This window comes from Neolamprologus multifasciatus, chromosome 5 (genome assembly GCF_963576455.1).
Source record: "Neolamprologus multifasciatus chromosome 5, fNeoMul1.2, whole genome shotgun sequence".
Taxonomy (NCBI): domain Eukaryota; kingdom Metazoa; phylum Chordata; class Actinopteri; order Cichliformes; family Cichlidae; genus Neolamprologus; species Neolamprologus multifasciatus.
In genome coordinates, this window is record NC_140443.1 from 6,688,981 (window position 1) to 6,711,849 (window position 22,869).

The 22,869-nt window shown below is 36.9% G+C and overlaps 3 protein-coding genes across 4 annotated transcripts; all 3 read left to right on the top strand.

The window, feature by feature from the left end:
* The first annotated feature begins 27 nt into the window (after nt 1-27).
* On the top strand, nt 28-4,133 carry bloc1s1 (biogenesis of lysosomal organelles complex-1, subunit 1). The gene is made up of 4 exons (XM_085159852.1): nt 28-229; nt 377-449; nt 2,312-2,444; nt 3,121-4,133. Exons 1-4 carry the CDS (start codon nt 169-171, stop codon nt 3,229-3,231), a joined length of 378 nt encoding a protein of 125 aa, XP_085015978.1. The 5' UTR covers nt 28-168; the 3' UTR covers nt 3,232-4,133.
* Nucleotides 4,134-4,791: 658 nt separating this feature from the next.
* Nucleotides 4,792-9,284, top strand: rdh5 (retinol dehydrogenase 5 (11-cis/9-cis)). Of its 2 annotated transcripts, none has more exons than XM_085159850.1 (6): nt 4,792-5,243; nt 6,441-6,523; nt 6,659-6,981; nt 7,106-7,364; nt 8,195-8,358; nt 8,723-9,284. In XM_085159850.1, exons 2-6 carry the CDS (start codon nt 6,492-6,494, stop codon nt 8,941-8,943), a joined length of 999 nt encoding a protein of 332 aa, XP_085015976.1. In that variant the 5' UTR covers nt 4,792-5,243; nt 6,441-6,491; the 3' UTR covers nt 8,944-9,284. The 2 variants fall into 2 exon arrangements, with proteins under 2 accessions (XP_085015976.1, XP_085015975.1); XM_085159849.1 differs by having other exon boundaries at nt 4,793-5,243; nt 6,438-6,523.
* Nucleotides 9,285-9,375: 91 nt separating this feature from the next.
* Nucleotides 9,376-22,405, top strand: gls2b (glutaminase 2b (liver, mitochondrial)). The gene is made up of 18 exons (XM_085159848.1): nt 9,376-10,596; nt 10,944-11,043; nt 11,163-11,284; nt 13,980-14,109; nt 14,333-14,412; nt 14,946-15,109; nt 16,615-16,673; nt 17,164-17,196; nt 17,306-17,364; nt 17,525-17,591; nt 18,341-18,391; nt 18,470-18,646; nt 18,762-18,893; nt 19,759-19,851; nt 19,935-19,996; nt 20,386-20,462; nt 21,362-21,425; nt 21,634-22,405. The coding sequence occupies exons 1-18, from the start codon at nt 10,406-10,408 to the stop codon at nt 21,764-21,766; spliced, it is 1,794 nt and encodes a 597-aa protein (XP_085015974.1). The 5' UTR covers nt 9,376-10,405; the 3' UTR covers nt 21,767-22,405.
* The last annotated feature ends 464 nt before the right edge of the window (nt 22,406-22,869 follow it).

Consider the following 22,869-nt stretch of genomic DNA (forward strand, 5'->3'; position numbering starts at 1 on the left):
CGATGGCCAAAGTGTGGACACGCCCACGTGTGACATCCGTCTTTTTGGTCCCGTGACACGGCTGTAATTGTTAGCAGTCAGCAAGAAACGTCGCGGTGTGGTAAATGATATGTTATTTGTTCTATGGGCAGTCACTTTTGCCATTAATATAACGTCTGCTGAAGCACGATGTTATCTCGTCTATTGAAGGAGCACCAGGCGAAGCAAAATGAGCGGAAGGAGCTGCAGGGTGTGTGATAACAAAAATCGATAGTGATAGCCGCCAGTGCTAACCATTGCTAAAAACAAAGCTCTCTTTGACTTAGGATGTCCCAGCACCACACAGAGCTACAGTCCTGTGTTGATTGATTGTATTAATGTCTTTTTTCTCTCACAGAGAAACGCAGACGTGAAGCAATTGCTGCAGCCACTTGTTTGACAGAAGCCCTGGTAGACCACCTCAACGTTGGGTAAGACGGTGATTCCTTTTTTTTTTTTTTCTTTTTGCTTGTTTCTTGCTGTTTGGTTTGATAGTAGTTAAGGATTGAAAACAGGCTCTGCTGACCCTTTGGTCCCCAGAGACGAGTATGTCCCACAGAAATGTCTTGATGCATGCTCAGTCATCCAGGTAAGTAAATCTCCAAAAGTTGATTCTGTTGATCTGGACGTAGCGTTTTTAGTGGGAGTAACGTTTCGTCACTCTTCCAAGTGGCTTCTTCAGTCTCAGCTTACTGCAGGTTTCCCGAATCGTATAAACAGTACATTTGCATAATGATCGAAACTAACACCACTGAAGGAACAATGCGCTGGGAGGTCAGTTCCATTGATCAACAACCACTGATCAATGGCCATGAGTACCATTCACAGAGAGTTGGGGAATGGCTGCAATCACAGCATTGTAAGATGCCAAGAGATGTACCCTTAGACCCCCTTCTTGATTCAGAGATGGTCTTTCCCTTTTCACGTAAATGGCTTCCTTGACTCCGCGCTCAAACCAGTTGTCCAAACCTCCCTGTCCAGGATGAGTACATCCTCATCATTGAAAGAGTGTCCACTGGCCTGTAGGTGTAAATAGACTGCGGAGGTAGCTCTTCTGTGTTGTGCCATCCGCTTCGCCTGAGGTCGTTTGGTTTCCCCAATGTATAAGTCCTGGCAATCCTCCTGGCACTTAACAGCGTACACTATGTTACTCTGTTTGCGTCGGGGGACCCGATCCTTGGGGTGGACCAATTTTTGTCACCTCGTGTTTTGGGGTTTAAAAGCCACAGGAGACACGGTGTTTAGCAAAAATGTGTCTTGATACCCCTGAAATATACAGAATCACTACAGGTTTTTGCTTAGGCCAAAATGCGCTGTGGCAAAAATTGGTCCACCCCCAGGATCGGGTCCAAAACTCATCCAGGTTCCGTCACTTGGATGAGTGACAAAACGTTTCTCCCCCTGAAAACGCTACGTTCAGATGAACAGAATCAACCTTTGGAGGTCACGCAATCTCTCTGGAATATGGACATCTGTGTCCTGCACCAATTGTATTATTTACTTTTAGGTGTTGCTCTGAAAGCTGTACCTGTTTCAGCACCAGTAATTATTGATCTTCTTTTTTTACATTGCAAGTTTAGTCAATGAAAAGTAAGCAAGTTGTGAAAAATCCCTGAGCCCAATATTAACTTTCCACATGTTGTGTTGTCTACAACCAGTATTCAAAATCTAAAGATATTTAATGTAAAATGACAATAAAGTTAGAGAATATGTTACATTAAATATTTTTTTGCTCATTTAAAGTCAAGTGTAAACAATTTTTAAAGTATCTTGATTTTAGTGTGATGTTAATAGCTAGTAATTATTTATTATTTGTATCCCACTAATTAATAAGAATTTTTCGACTGATTACTTCATATATGGTATGTCAGTGCCAGGCTGACACAAGGTTGTCACACACATCAGATTTTAGTCATACTGTTTCTCCAGGCTTTCACATTACTAACACCTTCTTCGGACCAAATTAATCAAACAGTTTATTCTTAACAGGATGGACATCGCCTAATATTTAACACAGCCAAAAACAGTATGCTGAAATTATTAACAATGTATTGTGAAAGATGTGATGAAACCAGGACAATCAGCTTAAGAGACTCAGAGTGGGATGCAAAGACCATTATTGTTGTGCTGCTCCTGCATGAAAAAGATTAGCCACCAGACCAAAATCCTTCTGGGACAAAGAGAGATTTTTACTATATTGAGTAACAGTGTATGGTTTCAGTGTATTAAAATTGTAGCGGCTATATGTATTATAATGCCCTAAACCTCATTATTTTGTTCTGTTTCATTTTAGAGTTGCACAGGCATATATAAACCAGCGAAAGCTTGACCATGAGGTTAAGACTCTCCAAGTGCAGGCAAGCCAGTTTTCCAAACAAACTGCTCAGTGGATCAGTATGGTGGAGGGTTTCAATCAAGCATTAAAGGTAGGTTAAGGAAATGGCTGTCGTCTGTCATCATCTCAAATCTACCATATCAGTCTTGAACACAGTCAGCAGCAAACATCGGCACTTTTTCAAGGTCAGTTAGGATGAAAATGTTAAAAGAACGTTATGATATTTAATAATATTGTACTTGTAATGATAATTCGTCTGACATATGTTTTTTTGTCAGTATAATTTTTATCCAAAAATTCCCTAAAAGACATTCCCTTAAGTTTTCCAGCAGGCTAACTTCTAGCTGCAGTTCTTTGTGCAAGTGTGAGGAGTAAAACCCATTAAAACTGTAACGCTAGACGCTGGAGCAAATAAAGTACTATTGTAACCTTGTGTTAAATAACGTCAGCGGTACATACAAACAAAACTGTTTATGCATCTTCCAAAGATCTGCGCTCTCTGTTGTGCACTGGCAGTTCCAGGTCACCACGTCACAGTTGTGTAAAATACAAACTGGATCATGATTGGCTTCGGAATTATTTGTGACATCACCAAGGAATTGCTTGTACAAACACATTTTAATTAGGGACTTAATCTGAGCTCAACACACTTTTCCCCTTCAATCCAAAAAACACATTTTGTGAATTAAAGAGGGCTGATAGTGGGTTATATTTGTACATTAACAAGGTTGTGAATACTATTTTTTTTCATGCTCTCATTTAAACAGGAAATTGGAGATGTAGAAAACTGGGCACGCAGTATTGAGATGGACATGAGGACAATAGCAACAGCGCTGGAGTATGTACACAAGGGTCAGCTTCAGTCTGCTTGCTCATAAACCATGAACGTGTACGTGCTGGACATTTGCAAGTGAAACTGAATACACTGGAATAACATTTAAATCTACTTGAGTTGACCCCTATCAGCGAATATGTGTTTTGCCTTTGTCAGCAGTTTATTTGCTTGTCTGCACTCCTCTCTATGTTTGCCAGGGCAGCTCAGATGAACCTCAGAATTCTGCTGCTTTAACAATTAAATTCACATGTGCAGAAATTGTTATGTTGTTGTGTTAGCAGCAGTGTTGGAGGTGCTTACAGATCAAGGTTGCAAAGACCTAAATGGCAGTAGATAAATATTTAGAATAGAATAGTTCATGTACAAATGGGGAGAGGCTCTCACCTGTGGCGTACTTTTTCTGAAACAGGAGAATCTGACGATGGCCTCCAGGGGTGGAAGAGGAATCATTTTTGGGGCAGTGTTAATTACCCTTTGCATAGCCTTCCTGTTCTCAGTTGTGGTCCTTGCGTACCTAATGAGCGGTAGAAGGCCAGCAGCAGCTCCCAGTCCTGGTTATTCTTCCTCAAGACACAGTCGTGTGCACAGGGCATACATACAGTAGGGGGCTAAGAACACAGCCCTGCAGGGATCCTGTCACTCCATGTGGTGAGTGACAGTAGGCGATAGAGGTGGGGGCCGAGTCAGACAAATTGGTTCACTACATTGCCTGATTTGTTGAATAAAAGAGGAAAAACTAACATTGTTGTAAAGATTCAGTTTACCCCTTTGCAATAGGTTGAAGAGGCCACAGACATAATAAACACCGGTTACCTTTATTTAGTATATCCAAAAAAAGCATTTTGTTTTCTGGCTTTCTTTTCTGTGCCTGATACCTGAATGATGGATGGATTTCAGATGTTGTTAATGATGGAAAAATGTTTTAATAAAGTTTAAAAATCTTCACTTGTGTTTTCTTCTTATAAAAAAATGTGTTAATTGAACAGTTGTTACATATAAAGAAATTGGGAACAAGGAAATGTGAATATTTGTATAAAGTACCTCATTTAAGAAAGAAAAGCCTGTAGGCTGATTTTTAAGGAGATACGTTGTCAGGAGGTTCATATGCACAGCAGATGTCAGTGTTGGGTAAGCACAGATTAAGTCTTTACAACACAACTGGAGAACAAGTGAGAGTTAAAGGCTGTGAGGGTTGCAAGTTTTGAAAATTACTTCAGGATCAAGAATTGTTTTGGGGTTTTTTTTCATAATGGCTTCAGTGTACCTGTTACAAATGTGAAAATCCCAAAGAGACCTTAATATTTATAGACTTGCAACTATTGCAACACGTTTTGATATAAATATAGTAAGTGGATAAATACCTGCCTGGCTAAGGTGCTTGGACAGTTTGTGGAATGTGTGACGTGTCAGTGAGTGTGGCTTGTGAGTTCACTAATAGTATTACAGGCAAGAAATTTACCACACGAGACTGCTCTTAATCTAATTTTAATGTAAAAAAAAAAAAAAAAAGTTGGATGTATTTGTTCTTTTTCCACTGGCCAAAAAATTGCACAGGTCATAGAGACTGTTAAAAAGAGTACTGTATGAGCTTTATTACTGATATAACTGTCAGGTGAACTGAGGCAGTCACAGATTGTACTCATGCTTGGTCCCACAGGATTATCACAATTTGTATAAATACTCTTAAAACACAAAGTATTCATGCCGCTATAAACTAGGAACCTTCAGGCTTTGAAAATATATACTGTATACACTTTGTGGTGCACCATTTGAAAGGACCTGACGTAACAATGTCTTTAAAAAGATCTTGAAATCCAAGTACACGTCACAGAAAAGGGTTTTTGTTTGTTTCGTTCCCACCACCTTTTTTTTAAACACACCAACCAAATGGTTACGTGTTGCTGGATTACCAATAGCGGGCTAGTCTAAACGGATAAACAACAGGGATAAAGCTTCTGTCCAACCAGCTGAACTAAGACTGGAGAATAACCAGAAAGGGAACGGGAAGAGGAGCGACAACGTGTGGAGCTCCATCACTTCCCAAAAGATAAAAAGGTAGGACAACACAGTTTTGTGTTTTACTCACCACTTCACAAGAAAGTAATTCGTTTAAATGTGAATATTAAAAACTCAAGATATGCAGAAATGGACTTTTGAGTTTTATCTGATTATAAATTTACACTGATTAAGATTTAAACAGTTATTAGCAAATTTAGTAAACCACATGTCATAAAAAACAAGAAAACATATTTTAGAAATCTGTCAAAAACCAGTTAAAAACAAAAAAAAATACGTTGTCATTTGCTATTAGGCTAATAGCAAACTGATTTCATGTTTTTGTACCCAAATTTGAAATGGAACACTAGAGAAGTCCCTGGGAAGTCACAAAATTAATCAAGCATTTAGCATTCAGTTGGGAAATTACTGTAATTTGGCATCAAAAATAATAATGTGGTTTATTATTTTTTTCTGCTTTTTTGTAAAACAGCAAATTTGAACATTTGTGGATAACCGAAATAATTATATTCTAGCATTAAAAATATCATTATGGTGAAAGAGCTTGTACACAATGGTGGATTAACGATTACAGAAACATAAGAAATACATTTGGTAATTACCAATATTGTTAATTTAGGGCAGCTGTAGCATAAACCTTGCACTGACATCTCTCTCTTTCTGAGAGAGTGTTCCGGTTCAGAAAATGTAATTATAGCTCTACTTGCTAACTTAATTTATCCCATATGTAACAAGATTTTAACAAGTATTAGTTTTTCCACACAATAAATATTTTGGATACCTTAAGCCACAGAAGTTTTTTTGTTACAATAACAAGCCTGCAGACTAATTAGTTTTCAGCAATCCCAAGCAGATCCGTTACGGGTATTAAAATTATGCTTCAAAAACATGTCTTCGTCTGGGTTTTACTCCATCACAAATGCCTTTTCTTTCTTCCTTAAGAGTATTATCCAAAGATTTATCACGTGCCCAGAGCAGCCAAAGCAGTTTTGCATTAGGGGCACCCTTCAATTATGGCTCTCACTGAACAAATTCATTGCGTCAAATAGATGTCAAAAAGATGAAATAAAACAATATAAAGCTTCAATAAAAACCTAATTATTGTGGAATTGAGACAAAATCGGTTTTGCAACATTCCTGAAACGTATCAGTGTATTTCTGATTTACATTCTCTTCTCTGAAAACTGTATTTGAGAGCTTTCCATGTCAGTACATACTAACATGTTATTTCAGCAGGCATCAAGTTCTCACAGTGACTGAAAAACTACTTCTAGTCCTGAAGGCATCATGGATACACAGTTTGTGTATGACCTTTTAGGGTAAGAAATACCAAAACTAAACTTTGACTTCTTGATTTCTTTGCTAGCTGTAGTCATACCTTACCGTACTCACAGATGCAGATGTGACAGTCAAATAATTAACATTCTTATTACATATTATTTGATCTCTTTTAGGGAAAATGCTTGGTTATACATCTCTGCTACCTTCATTGTGTTGTGGATTGTCGGGTGGCTCTACAGAGACAGCTTGGAGATTGAGGATTTTAAAAATAAGTATGTCTTTGTTACTGGCTGTGACACGGGGTTTGGAAACCTGCTGTGTAAGAAACTGGATCGTAAAGGTTTCCGTGTACTAGCTGGCTGTCTCACAGAAAAGGGAGCTGATGATCTGAAAAGAGTGGCAGGGCCTTATCTGAAGACTGTCCTGCTGGATGTGACCAGTCAGGATAGCATTGAAAAAGCAATGGAGTGGACCAAGCAAGAGGTTGGCGATAAGGGTGAGAGATGATTTCCTACAGTTACATATGCGATTGTAGGACATTATTAGATCACACAAGGCAAGCCTGTAAACAAAACACAACATCATGTTTTCCTTGTTTTGTCTTTTTATTTGCTTTGTAGGACTTTGGGGTCTTGTGAACAATGCTGGACGTTCATTACCCATGGGTCCATCCGAGTGGATGAAAGTGGAGGATTTCCACAGCACACTGAAAGTAAACATGAATGGAGTGATTGCCATGACAATGACCTTCCTGCCCCTCATCAAACAGGCTCGTGGTCGTATTGTAAATGTAACATCAGTGCTTGGTAGAGTGGCAGCAAATGGTGGTGGATACTGCATTTCCAAGTTTGCAGTAGAATCTTTCTCTGACTGCCTCAGGTAAGACTCATTTAAAGGGCTGCTGCAACCATATATATTAGCTTAAAGACCCACTTGGTACTTTCTTCTTATTAAGAAAGACAGACAGTGTATCATAATTAGAAAGTTAGCATGGGTGATACAGTTTTATTACATTTTCAGTGATAAAAAAGAACATCAGTAAATTACAGAGTGCACTAAAAATGCACACCATCTAACCAATTGTACAAATAGACCTAATTTGGCCACAGCGTGCCTCAGAGAAGGATTTTTGGTTCTGAGGCCAAACGGAGGGAAATGTTTGTCGCCCTCACTGACTCACATAGCTACATTAACTCTCTTTTTCTGCCAGGTAGTTGATTATGTTTTCATTAATGACAATGAAAAGCTTGCAGCCTGTGTTATAGAGCTAGCACTGAAACCATCTAAATCTATAAACCTGAATATTAGTTGGTGGAAACTCAAGACTTTACTAATATTCAGTAGGTCATTCAATAGTATTTGATAGTGATAGAATACAATGTATCAGTTATAAACAATTGATAAGAACTCATTTGCACTATCAGAAAATCAAGAAAGCCCGCACTGTAAGGGAATACTAATGACAAGTAGAGATTTTTAGACTCATTTGTTGGCTTAAATGCAGATGGCCAATCCGTTTGGCCATTTGATTGGCCTTTCATGATCTACCAATCCAAATATTTTTATTAATATCTCACAAATAAACTGTAAAGCAGATATAAAGCAGGACATGTGTGAATGGTGACCTGTTAGAAAGTGGTGCTCAAAATTAGATGAGGTTTTGTTATTGCTATGAAAAAGCAACACACAGAGCATATCTGTGTTTCCAGGAGAGACATCCACTACTTTGGAATTAAGGTGTGTATCGTTGAGCCTGGGTTTTTCAAGACTGCAGTAACGAACCTCGAACCCATTGAGAGGGAGCTCCATCGCCTGTGGAACCAACTCAGCCCTGAAGTAAAGGCCAGCTATGGAGACAAATACCTTGATAAATGTAAGTACAATGGGCCGTGGATCATCTGAAGCATTTTATTGATGCAGAATAGGTCAATTGTGTCACATTCTTACTGATTTTTTTTGACTCGTTTTTGTTTGTTTGTTTGTTTTGCTTTGATACACTAGGAATGAAATGTAACTGCTAATTTTAGATATAAAAAGTCACCTATTGAAAAGTGACTTCCAAGATTCATACATAACATTTAAATCCAAAAATATGTTTGTGTGCTTTTAAAAAAATGAAGTATAAAAATAAATCATTGAACATCAGATAAGAATGAAGGATTCTTGGAAATTGCAAGTTTACTTAAAAAAAAATCACAAATTACTATCTGGTCACGATACATAATTCTCTTTTTAAGATGTCAATATACAGCGTTTGATCATGAATGCCGTCTGCGACTCTGACCTCACTAAAGTGACCAACTGCATGGAGCACGCTCTCTCTGCTGCCTACCCTCGCACCAGATACAGTGCTGGCTGGGATGCCAAGCTTGTCTGGATCCCCCTCTCTTACATGCCTTCCTTTGTAGTTGATGTTGCACTGAAGCTCGTGCTTCCACGTCCTTCAAAGAGCGTCTGATTTGGGATGACCTACTTTATGTCATTTTGACGCAATAAGGAGGCTGACATTAAAAAAGTTTTTTTTCTTGATCTATTTTCCTTATCAGAGTTGGCCATGCGATGATAATACGACAACTTTAGAAATGACTGTTATTATATTTATAAGTGTATACCATAGAAAAGTTTTTTTTCCTCTGCAATGTCTCTTTGACACTTCTAGACAACACAAAACTACTCATACAGTTTACTGTATGCATATTATTCTGTTTGTCGGGTGTTTTAACGCTATTATTTAAGGTGCTTGTTATGGATGTTGTTCACCATGGAAGCCTAAATAAAGAACATTTTAATATTAAGAAACTGTGGTTGTCAGAATGCAAGGATGGGCATGCTGCTGAAACGGGAGTGAGAACGGGCTGCATACAGAAAGAAAATAAATAAAGCTTTGCTCTGAAACAATGTCTACAGGCTGAGCTACAGTTATGGGCAACATGAACACGCCAGTTAAATGAGAAGAAATATGCATATATGAAGACTCATGCACTGTATGTGTGTGATTGTCATGTTTTTAAGTTGTGTATGACTGTATTATTTTTGGATGTTTAAACATTATTTTATACTATTTTGTATACTTTCTAAATGCAGTTCAGTAGCTCCGGGACATTTTCAACTGACAGAGATGGAATTAATTACCATGATGGAGGGACATTATTACTGTTTTATGTTTTTTAATGCAAAGAAGCAGATAGAGTGAGTCATCTGAACCACTAGAAGAAACAAGAAAACCAAAAAATATGTTTCGCCAGAACTGGGTTCAGTATTCTGTCACATTTCTACCCAACTATAAATGTACACCACATTACATTCAAACCTACTGACTGGAAAATCCACCAGGTGGTGCTAAAACATCGCATGAAAGTTTGAGAACTAAAGTGCTTAAAATTGCCGTAGATTTTTTTCCCCATAATGTAGCAAAAACAGCTAAGTAATGCGTAAAATATGAATATTTCTTTCTTATGCGCGTTTTAATACTCCAACAGCTTTGGAGTTTCAGATTGGGAAATTCATTTCTAGCTTCTGATCGGCTCCTGTTTAGATTCTGCTGCTTTCAAATGCTCCTTGTAAAACTTTAACCACGCTTCAAACGAGTATTTGTGGGGTTGTGGGTTGTGACACATTCTTGGCTGTTTTTAATAATATAAACCTGTTTCTTGTTGTGCTGTTTAAGTAGTCGAGATCTCTATATATTTTAAGTTAAATCTTTTTTTTCCAAGTAAATGAACTGTACTTGTAAAGGGCTTGTAAAAAAAAAAAAAAAGTCCCACCTTTCCGATGACACATGAAGGTAACAAAACTTCAACTTCAGGCTAAAGCTGGTAAGTCAACAACCTCGCACGATCAGCTGGCGTCCAGCTCAGAAAATAACAGCAAGGTTATCTGTGTTGATTTCATCCTGAACAAACTATCGCGAAGGCTTTATTATGCCGTTTGTCGCAACCATGCATTTCCTGAACGCGCTGCGCCTGTCAAACTCTGCTCAACTAATGGTCAAAAGTACAGATGTGGCGAAGAAGGTTTTCCTCGTGCAACAAGCATGCTGTTTGGGCACGAAATCAATAACTCAGTTTCAGAGACGATCCCCTGCACTACGAGATCGTTTGCATCTGAAAATGTAAGTATGTGTGTGCTAAACTGGTGAGAATCAGCACCTTCTTACTGGTGTGAATTCGTTTAAACAGAACGCCTCCACACCATTAACTATTATCTGCCATATGCTGGTATATAATTATTTGTGCATGAGCAGTTGTTTTCTGTGTTATGGGCACAGAGAAACTATAGGAGGAAGAGAACAGTCACCATATGGACCTCCATATAGGTGGTTATGTCTGTGTGTGCAGCACGTGTAGGCTATAAAAGCAAACTTGTCTTTTATTTGTTGTTGTTGTTGTTTTTTAAGGGAATCCAACACTTCCTTTGATTGTTTTCCTCTTTTCAAGAGTGTGCTCTTCACTTCACCAGGAATATGCATTCAAAGCCATCTGGTTCCGGAGTGGAAAACATGCTTTTCTACACCATCACAGAGGGAAAAGAGCAAGTGCCCATCTCATACTTTACAGCAGTAAGCGGACATCATCTGTACATTACTTTATATGCACTGTTGCCACTGAATATATCCTATCCCATTTATTGTACATACTGTGTGCAATGGCATTAATGCTGACAACTTCTTATTTGCAGGCACTGAAAAAAAATGGACTTCACCCATCCGATCCTCGCCTTAAAGACTGCATGGAGAAGCTCCAAGAGGCCGTGAAGGAATCTGTTGGCGAGGTGATGATGGACAAAGACCTTTTCCACAGGTGACATGAGGCAACCAAGTCAAGCGGTTTCTAAAGGCTAAGAAAATGGATGTCAATAGCACCTCAGGCAGTTCAAAAATGATTGGGAAATGAGTCAGTTAATCATGCTTTAATTAAACTAAAAAGAATCCAGTCTGACCAAAACTTAATTTAATTAAAGAATTATTTTTGTATTTTCCTGTAATTTGGTTCTGGAGCAATTTGGGAGGCCATGGTCTTGTATATACAGGTTTATTGCCAGGGCGTTATGAATATAACAGAAATTTTACTGTGATTAGAAAGCCTGTGCCTTTCCTACTGACAAGAGAGCAGTCAACTCCACTGTAGTAGTCCATGATAACCCCCATATCTTGTAAATTTTACAAATGCAAACTGTTTAAAAGACAACCTCTATCTTCTACTGAAGTCCAACCAGTAGAAGATAGAGGAAAGTCTAGATAATTATTTTATATCACTTTGATTTTAAGTAGGCCTAACCACTGAAATTCTCTTTTCTAACGATGTAAAAAAAAGTTTAACTACACATTTAATCTCTGAGAATAATGTCAGAAAAAAGTGGAATTACACAGTAAGTCCTAAATTTTCCATATGATATAGCAATGGTGGTGTAGTAGATGAAATAATTGAAATAAATCTTTCACAAGACCGGAAACAAGACTTTCTGGTAGCTAATTGCTCAGACTGTCCTGCAATTACAAAACAGAAAGTTTATCTTAATTCACAGAGAATCTTTTCTTGTGGATTCACTGTAAAGTCAGTGTTAAAAAACAGGATTTTTTCTCTTATTTAAATATTCATATATTTTTTAATTACTGTGGTGTAATATAAATTGTGACGGGGGAGGTCTTTAAAAGCATAAAATGCTGCAAAACCTATTAAAATACAGTTAAAAATACAAAAATCTGTAACCCCTTCACATTTTCCAAAGCTGTCCATTATGCCGATTCTGGCCCCTGGGCCTTAAGTTTAATACCCATGGTCTAGCTGGAAATGTGTGCACTTTTTTAACTTAATAAACAAAGCATTTTACAATTAGGACACAGAGATCAGATCAGTAACCCTGTGGTTATTGGACAGCGAGCCTGAGCCGCAGCTGCCTCTGTCTACAGAGTGTGATTCAATTTGGAAAAATGGTTTACATTGCTGGTAAACGCTTTATGTCTTTGATCACTACAAATCAAATGAGGCTAAGTTTCATTGCATTAGGGCTCAGTACGTCGACCCTCGCGGTGAACTGCCTGTAAGTGCTGACATTTAACTGTTAGTCCTGCGGCTGCTGGAGATATAGTTTTGCTCCCTTTGTTTAGTTTTTTTTGTTGTTTTGGTTTTTTCATTGTGTTTTGTTTTTTATTATTAATATTATTTCTTATGCCACTCTGTGAAACCAATGCAGTCTGTGGATAAGCCCATGATTTGTCATTTGTGTGTCAGTTTAGCAAGTCAGAAATCAAGTTAAGAAAATGGCACACAGAATAACTTTTAGCAAACTCTAAAGGGCAACAGTGGCCAAGAAAAATGGATCTAATGCGGCAGTTGACAGGAAATTTAACTTTACATTTCTCCCACAATTGGGAGAAATGTTGTTTTTTTTTATGGGACTTAATCTTCGTTACACTATCCCTCAGAGAGGGCTATCTTAGCTGTGACAGTCCATGGTGTTTTGTTTTCCATGCATGAGGAAGCAGGTGCAGGCATGAGACCAAACTATTTTTAGCCTGACCTTCCACTAACAATCCATTTTAGTACAGGATTTGTTGTATGTGATGTTATGCGTAATTGTTTCTCTCTTCTTTTGTCTTCCACGTACTTTATGTTCAGTCATTCAGACAGGTTTAAAAATGATAAGGCGGAACTATATAATGTGGAAGAAGTCGGAACTAAATGGACAACATTTTATACAATTTTTAAGGCTATGGCTTCTGGTGTCACAAATTGTGCGCATACAAATTTTTTTCTTTATAAATAATAAATTGAAAAATGGATACACTGTATAATGTAATGCAAATAGGTACAGGTATAGCTTAAGAATGTTAGATTGTTCATACAGTAATAAATTCACACATATTGTAATGTCATAATTAATTACATGCATTTCATCAAGATCCATCCCAAACATGGAGGTGTGAAAGTCGGTGTCAGGACATGTCAGTTTTATTCACTGTTGTTTTGATCAAAGGAACAGCTTCTCACACTTAATGAAAACTGACAGCTGCTGGCTTCCACTTACTCTAGAGGCTACGCACACACACACACACACACACACACACACACACACACACACACACACACACACACACACACACACACCCACACACACACTCGTGTGTGTACTCATATCCTTGTGGGGACATCTAATTGACATAATGCTTTTCTTTCCCTAGCCCCTTACCCTAACACTAGCCATCAAAAATAAATGCCTAACCCTAACCTAAACTCTCTTAATACCGAACCATAACCCAATTGTATCTCTTTAACTAAAACCGCATTTTGAATCTGAAATGCCTTCAAACTTGTGGGGACCGGGATTTTGGTCCCCATAAGGGCTATTGGTCCCCACAAGTATAGTAAACTTTCATTCTTTGGTCCCCACAAAGATGTCTAAACAGGTACACAAACAACACGCACACACAATGAAAGTATTTTCTTTTTATTTAGGGCTCTTGAGTAATTCTGCATTATGCTGTTTTTGTCTTAGATGTGTAGGAGGAAACATTGTTCTGCTAATCCAGGCCTTCAGGAAGAAGTTTATAATCCCTGAGTTTGACCTGTTTGTACAGAAAATAAATGAAATCTACGAAAAAGTGCAGAAGCAAAGTGATGGGAAGGTAAACTTTTCCAAATGTAGTTTCCCATGCTTTAATGGTTTATTTGCGGTGTAAAGCTTTCTCTTAATTCATCCTGCTGCCCCAATATCTGCACACATTAAACATAATACTTGATGAGTAAATAAGGAATCTCTTCTACTACATTAACATTAGTTCTAACAATTACTTCTGAATGAGCATTACTTCTGTCTTAACTTCAACTGTGTTTCATCTGTGACTGCAGGTTGCAGACTACATTCCCCAGCTGGCTAAATTCAGCCCAGAGCTATGGGGTGTGTCTTTGTGTACAGTTGACGGACAGAGGTAGGAACTAAACATTTGAATAATCTAAATGAGAGTCTTTTGTGAGATTTGTAGAGACCCATAGAGCTATTTTATTCATATATTATGAGATTCCTCATTAGATTGTGATTTCCCAGCTATCACTGAATGACAGCCGGGAACAAAGATTCTTCTTGGCTAGTGTGTAACTAGATTTATTTGATTTGACATATTCTTTGTAAGACAATTTGATGTGAAATTTTTTTACAGAACATCAGCCTAATGTTTTGCTGTACTTTTGTTTTATTTTTGTCCAATTTTGAGTCACAGACTTACTGATACACATTTCTGTAATCAAAATCTAATTTTTAGTTCCAGTCTTATAATCTTCATACACAGTGCATTTGCTACAGATTTCAGAAGGTGGATCAAATATAAATGAGCATTCTCTCAGTCTCTACTTAAACATAGTTCATACGTTTTTTTAAAAAGTGATACTGCACATTCAGTATGACTGTCACTTTATTTTCAAGATTGTGTAGGCTCTAAAGGTCTATTCTGTTTTCTTTTTGCAGGCACTCAGTAGGCCACACCAAACAGCCGTTTTGCCTGCAGTCCTGCGTGAAGCCCCTGCAGTATGCCATTGCTGTACATGAGTCAGAAACTGAGAAGGTTCACCGCTATGTTGGCATGGAGCCCAGTGGACTCAAGTTCAATGTGCTTTCACTTGATGATGAAGGTATGTAAAGCCTCATTACCTCCTATTGGATTATAAAAATCTATCAATGCAATCAGCGTGCAGAAATGACACCTAAAGTTCAAAGAAATCTAGTTATGATGCATCTAGCACAGCACATAACATGTATCTTAGTTTCCTTTTATTCCTGCATAAGTGCTAAACTAACTGGATGAACAATGTCTTCGTCCAGATGAAACCCGAATTTATATTCTCATAATAATTTTATCATAATGTTTCTTTATTCTTCTGCTTAATATCAAGCTGTGTTACTCTGACACAGAATTTAGGTCCTTCACAACTGTCACTGACACTGGTTTCCTTCTCTGAGAAATACTGTGAAATTCAGGCCATTTCTGTTCCACCGAGTCAAATTTTACACCAATAATAATTAATGAAATGTAATAAATTGATTAGTTGCTATTTTGGTAACAAGGTAGTGTTTGTAATTGTTTTTCAGTTAAAAAAAAGAACAAATATTTACTGGTTGCCCTTTTAAAAAAAATAATTTGGTAACACAATATACATTTAAAGACATTTTGTAAATTGCAGTTTACAAAATTGGACAGCGATTGCAGTACTTTTTTGGTACAAATATTATTCTGTTATTCAGATTATATTTCATGCACATTAGGAATTTTGTCAGGACCCTTTTTTTAAAATATGCACTCGTGGTCAGAAATTTACATATACCCATCATGAGCATGTATGTTTGGTGGTAATTTCAGGAATTTTAATGATTTCTTTGACCTCTTCTTTTGGAAGAGGTGGAATGATTGTACAGCTTTATTTTGAAAAATATGAAAATATTTTATTAAAAAAAGAATTCGGTGCACAAATTTGAATATACTTTGTAATTTCTCTAATCTAAAAAGGTTAAAAAGTATACATACAGGCCAAAATTAAAAATTTTAAGTAACTGTTGTTGAAGGTTCTACAATGTCTTTTAACCTGACAACGCCACGCCCTATTAGCTTTGTTAGTAAGCTACAAGCTACAAGTGGTACTGTAGTCTCTTTTTGCCAGCATGAAAAGAATTTGTTTGACACTCATTGGGTTCAACTCTAGCATTGAACTCTGCTAAGAATAGTGGTCAAAAATCCAGTCCTCCCAGTAGCATGTTGATGGTGACCAAAAGCATCTGGTTGAGGTGCAATTTGTTAAGAGTGGGGGCTGCATGTATGTTTGAACCTGCATATATACTTTTGACGTTGTTTGAATTACAGAAAATCCACAATAATTGCAATCTTGTGTACCCAATTCTTGTTTGTTTTTTTTAAGTAATTGAAGATGTTTGCTGTACAATCATTCTACCCTGGAAAAACAGCAGTGCAAAGAAATCATTAAAACCCCCAAATTACCATAACAAGTGTATATAAACTTCAGACCACAACTCTTATGCCGATTCACATATTATAGAGATTGATTTCAGTCCTTTGTACAAAATCATTATTTCATAAAGAATTTGTCTTCAACCCTGTGTCTTATCTTACTGTCCCGTCTCATAGATAAGCCCCATAATCCCATGGTGAATGCTGGAGCCATTTTGATCAGCTCTCTTATCAAGGTAGACAGATGAACAGTTATCACTCTCTTTTTAGTGAAAGACTGTGGCAGCAAAAGGTTAGTTGCAGATTTTATATATTTTTGAAGCTCAAATATCTTAAATAAAGAAATTACTATTAAAATATGCACTAACTAACTGTGTTTACCCTGCTGTTGAGTAAGACTCTTGCAGCAATGGTACTTTGCAATAGCAAGTTATGCACTCAATTTAAAAACAACTTAATGCATCAGATGTTTTACTGCATGAAAATTTGAATATGCTATAGAACATCACAATGTTTACCTTAAAGTTGGACCACCTGGTTTATGATCATTACCTGCTCTTCTCTTACTGCTGATAATAGGATACTAAATCATGCAATCAGTAACACATTCGTGTTTTTATACTGTGCAATTAGTACCAGCTTCTGAATGCAGGAGCTGAGTGAATGTGGCAATTATACTCAGTACTGTTTGTTTTTACACAAGCAAGCGACTCTCCTTGTTTTCAGCCTCACTCAAATAAGGCAGAAAAGTTTGACTATGTAAGTAATGTGCCTCCAGTTTTCTACTCTGTTTAGACCATGAATATAAAAATGCAGGATTATTATTTTGGTGCTCAGAGAAAAAGCACAGATGGTGTTTTTTCTTCAGGTTATGGAGTTTGTGAAAAAGATGGCTGGCCAAGAATATGTAGGATTCAGCAATGCCACGTGAGTGCATTTCAAAATAGAGTTGGAGTATTTTGTATTTATTTGCCTCCGTTTAGCACAAGCATGAGTGAAAAGACTTACTGTGTTATGGGTTTAGTCCAGTACCTATTGCATTATTGATGTTTTTTTTATATTGATTTCTGCTGTTTCTTTGTCTCAGGTTCCAGTCAGAAAAAGAAACAGGCGACAGGAATTTTGCCATCGGATACTACATGAAAGAGAAGAAGGTCAGTTTCAGAACATTTGGAACTCTGTTTAAAATCTCAGACTTCAAAAATTCATTTTTGTTTTTTGTTCTAGATGAAATATTATAGAGTCAAATCAGTTTAGATCATGCAGTTGTGTACATGTTGAAAAAACATTTCCTAAAGCTCACATATTTGAATTTAAAAGTATCAACTTGATAGTACTTATCTTTTAGTAATTAAAAACAATCAAAATTAATCATCCATGATTTAATTATGAAAGTAATGACTAATTGATCAACTGAGTGTCTCATTGAGGTTTGCAGACAAGTTAACACTAACCAAATGACATTAACTTGTTTGCCATTTTATGATGTGTGACAATCATGGTGACAATCAAGGATCAAGTGAATAAGGCCTGTAGGACACAAATCAGAAGCCAGCCAAAAACCTCCAAGAACGACTGATTTTTCCTTAGCAATGGTTGTATTACTTTTAATATGTTGGACAACTCAAGCAATGTCCGCATGAGGTCATGTTAGAAACTCAATAGATGACACACATGACAAGGAAAAGCTAACATTTAAAACCTAAATACTGTATTTTTTTATCCATTTAAACCTATTATAAAATGTATATTTTTGATCAGGTACTCAGCAGTCATATTCCACATTTATAATAATGTTTTTATATTATTTAATTTTCATGAAACCAAATTGCCAAGTTTCAGATAAATATTCTGCTTACTTTGGTCAATCAGATACTCATGATGATAATATTTCACTCACCAGTGTTTTCCTCTGGGAGCAGATATGATCGATGCCCTTGACTTCTACTTCCAGGTAAAATGTCAATGAAGAGTCTTTTATTTATGAAAAATGATTCAGTAGTTTCAATAATAAACTGACTATTCCTCTCAGCTTTGCTCCATTGAGGTAACCTGTGAGTCAGGAAGCATCATGGCTGCCACTCTGGCCAATGGGGGAATTTGCCCAATTACAGGCGAGCGTGTCCTGAGTACTGAGGCTGTGCGAAACACCCTGAGCCTCATGCACTCCTGTGGCATGTATGACTTCTCTGGCCAGATGGCTTTTCATGTGAGTAACAGCAGGATGTGATGGAACAAGCACTTCACTGTGTCACAACAAAAATAGCAATAATCTCATTACCTAGAACAAATGGCACATTCAGCCTCTCGTTCTCATCTCACAGGTGGGCTTGCCAGCAAAATCAGGAGTATCCGGTGCAATTCTGTTGGTGATCCCCAATGTGATGGGAGTGATGTGCTGGTCTCCTCCACTGGACAGGGTTGGAAATAGTGTCCGAGGAATACACTTCTGTCAGGCAAGAAAACAGTTTCTGTTTTATTATATTTAGACCACTTATGTTTTGTTTTTTTACGTTAATGTTTTAATTTGAATTTTTAATGCAAGTAGAACATCCTGGCCTTTGTGATATTTTTCTCGTGTTTAAATTGGCTCTGAAGTCTTCAATACTTCAGGCCTTACGGTAGAAGCTTTAATTTTTTTTAAAGATGATGATGATTACAGTAATAACCAGTTTAGTTTGATAAATAACTTGCAGTCATTACACTATCGACATCCTCTTAAAGCCAGAAGCCTGGCTTTGACTAATACCATAAATATTCCCCCAGAATGTGTCTGTAGTTGCTTTACAGCAGGGGTCTCAAACTCCAGTCCTAGAAGGCCACTGTCCTGAAACATTTCCATGCGTCCCTGCTGCAACACACCTGAGTACAATTAGTAGGTCATTAGCGAGAATCTATAGAACTTGAATGCATGCTACAGCAGCTTGTGAGTGAATGAACACAGTGCAATAAAAGTAGTTTTAGAAGTATATTTTTCCAAACACTTACATTTACTTAAATTTACTTGAGTAGGATTAGGGGTTGCCATTTCAGCATTCAGTCAAGTTCTATACTCTTGCTAATGATCTACAAATTTTATTCAGGTGTGTTGCAACAGGGACACATGGAAAAGTTTCAGGACACCGGCCCTCAAGGACTGGAGTTCGAGACCCCTGCTTTACAGAGTGCAAAATGTCTAATAAACCTGACTTATTCTGTGGCTGTTATATTCTGTTTTATAATCTTTAATTTTTTATTTATTTTTTTGACAGAACAAAACAGAATAAATAATTTTTTTGTTCCCCCCCTAAAGATGAAATCATACTGTTTTTGTTTTCTTAGGAACTTGTGTCAGTGTTCAATTTTCACAATTACGACAACTTGAGGCACTTTGTAAAGAAACAGGACCCTCGCAGACAGGATGGAGATGACAGGGTGAGTTGCTCGTATTCTGTTTGGTACTGTATGTAATATGTGCTCTAAGCCTCCGTGTTTATGGCTCTATGATGTTTTTGCAGAACAAGTCTGTTTTCAACTTGTTGTTTGCTGCCTACAGTGGAGATGTATCGGCACTGAGAAGGTAGATAATCGAGACTCTTGATTTTGTCTGTCTTCTATAAAGCATTTCCCTCACAATGTCTAAAACAGGCCCTGGATCAAATTACCTCAACAATGTTTATTATTAGTAAAGTGTAGTGAACAAAATGACCTTTTATACCTAATACAGAATCAGAGCATAGAGTATAAGACCAATAAGAGTTCTCTTTTTTTTTTTTTTTTTTAATAAGACAAGCGTGGAATCCACAATTTGTTTCAGGGAGGAGATACAAATCTCTTTGGGGTTGCATCAGTAAAGGCAGCTAGTGAAAAAATCTGCTAAATCAAACATGCAGGGCTACCCGCTGTGGCGACCCCTTGTGAATAAGGGAGCACTTGAAAGTAGCTGACTGTTAGTGATTTGTTTTGCAGATTTGCACTTTCTTCCATGGACATGGACCTCAAAGACTATGATTCTCGAACAGCGCTTCATGTTGCTGCAGCTGAGGGTAAGCTTCATAAGTTCAGGCTAATTTTACACTTATTCGGTTATTTTTTTATTTACTTATCTATTTTTAAATTAATGACTTCAAAACAAGTGCAGTTAGCTTAAGTCATCATCTAAGATCAAACTAATCATGACTTTGATCCAAACAACATACATTTAAAGTTTTGCTACAACACAAAAGTTTGTCATAGATGTTTAAGAAAACTTGGAGTAATTGTAAGATAACAGATGCAGAAAGTTGCAGATTTCAGTTTTAATGATGATTGGTTGTTATAGCAGATAAAAACAACCTTTATTACTTATCCACTGTCTTCTCTCAGTTAAAAGAATGGCGTCTGTTCACTCTGTCATTTCTTTTCATCGCTGACTGATAGAAAAATACTTAAACTTGTTAAATCGTTTGTTTTGATGCTCACAGCAGTAATTAGTGCAGTTTTCACTTTGTTTATTCTCATGATTAACAGTAGAGGTTCAGTACCTCTGGCTCACATTATACAAGCCACTAATGAACCAGCTCATGAACCCTTACAGAGCACCATATGGTAGATTATTTGTCTTCTGTTGCGATGTTAGTTTATTCACAGCACAGATTTAATACTCCGCTGCCACGACTACAGCAGTAACATTTTTTCTTGAAAAGACCCTCGTAAGCAAACTATTTGTTTAGAGGATTAACATGGAAGTAACAGCAGTTTTCTTCCAAAAGGGAAAAGACAAAGATTCCTAAATGCCATTCTGAGCTGGATTGCAATAGAAGGAATTAGTAATTACATATTTATTGTTGTTTGTTTTTTTATTTTAGCAGATTTTCTTCTCCATTTCTAATTCTGCGATGCTACTAGATTAATTTGTCAATGGTGACAATTTGCTTTTTTTGCTTTTTAAAAATTATATTCTTAGGTCACATGGATGTAGTAAAATTCCTCACTGAAACCTGCAAAGTCGATCCATTTGTAGAAGACAGGTGAGATAAATACCTTGTATATAATTCTAATTATAATCAATTGATTACATTAACCCTGTACTGTCATACTACTTCATTGTTAAAAAGCCTTTTTCCATCAACTAAACTTTTCCAATTATTTATCAGCACTCGATGTCAATACCACAGTTTGTATACTCTTGGATTTTGTCATCCGTAGTTTTATAAATTGCCTCTCCATCACTTGCAGGTGGGGGAATCTACCGGTCGATGATGCCATGCAATTTGGGCATGACGAGCTAGTGAAGGTGCTCAAAGATTACCAGCAAGAGTGCAGGCAGCAGGAAAAGAAGCAGAGTGAAGCCATTGATGGCATGGTGTGATAGCTAAACTAAAGTTCTGAAATTGTAATACATCAGGGCATTTGTGCAATTTTCAAAGTTTAGAAATATGGGTGTCCATTTGTAGCACGTAACAGGAGTGATGCACAAACAACAGAATATAACTGTCATGGAGCTTTATGAAAGATTTTCTTCAAATTCCAGTCAGGTGAATATTTTATTGTTTAGTGTTTCTTTTTTGTGGTTAATATTTTTATTGTATTTTTAGAACACTACAGTCCGTTTAGCATTTCTATTCTATAATTTATAATAATCTATTCTATATTCTGTATATATGTGTGAGGTTCACTTGATTAATATCTCTGTCAAAGTGCAACCGAGTACAATGTAGTGCCACACAAAGGGAAATTGATGCCACCTGACTCAAAGTTACATGGATTTCAGCAGCAGGTGACAGGGTGTAAAAGATTTTTGATGACAGGAAGGTGCTTGTTGTTTTTGTTCTATAAAGGATTTTCCCTCCTTTGCCTTGTCTGAATGTTGTGTGACACTGGTCTTTTTTACTCCCAGTCAAACCAACTATCAAACTCAGCGTATTTAAATTATTTGAAAACCATACCATAAACACAATGACATAATATCACAGTTTTATGTCACTGTTTATACCGTGACTTGGGAAAACTGCATGTTTATTACTGTAAAAAAAGACACAATGAGTCTCAGTGTGGTACTTTATGATCTCCAGCCTCATAATAAATTAGGTTCCAAAAACTAAATGATGTGAAAGGTTTGGCATTAAATCCATGTATGCCACCCATAGCTTGATTTTATTTTGATTTTATTAAGTTAGTCAGTGCTTCATAGTGTGACAAATTTGATATTAAATATTTTGCAGCACCCAGTAAATCAACTGAATGCATGATGAAAAAGCAGCAGGAGTGTGTGTTTTGCATAATCAAGATATTTCAATGAAAACAAATGGAGCAAGTAATGTAATAAGAACTATTTAGCGAGATATAACAAATGTGCACCACATTATTTTAACCATATAAAGACTGTATCATGAAATAATTGCCAAAAAAATCACATTTTCTGAAACAGGATTGTGTATTTAACCTTCTGAAAAATGTAATGTAATGTGTAAA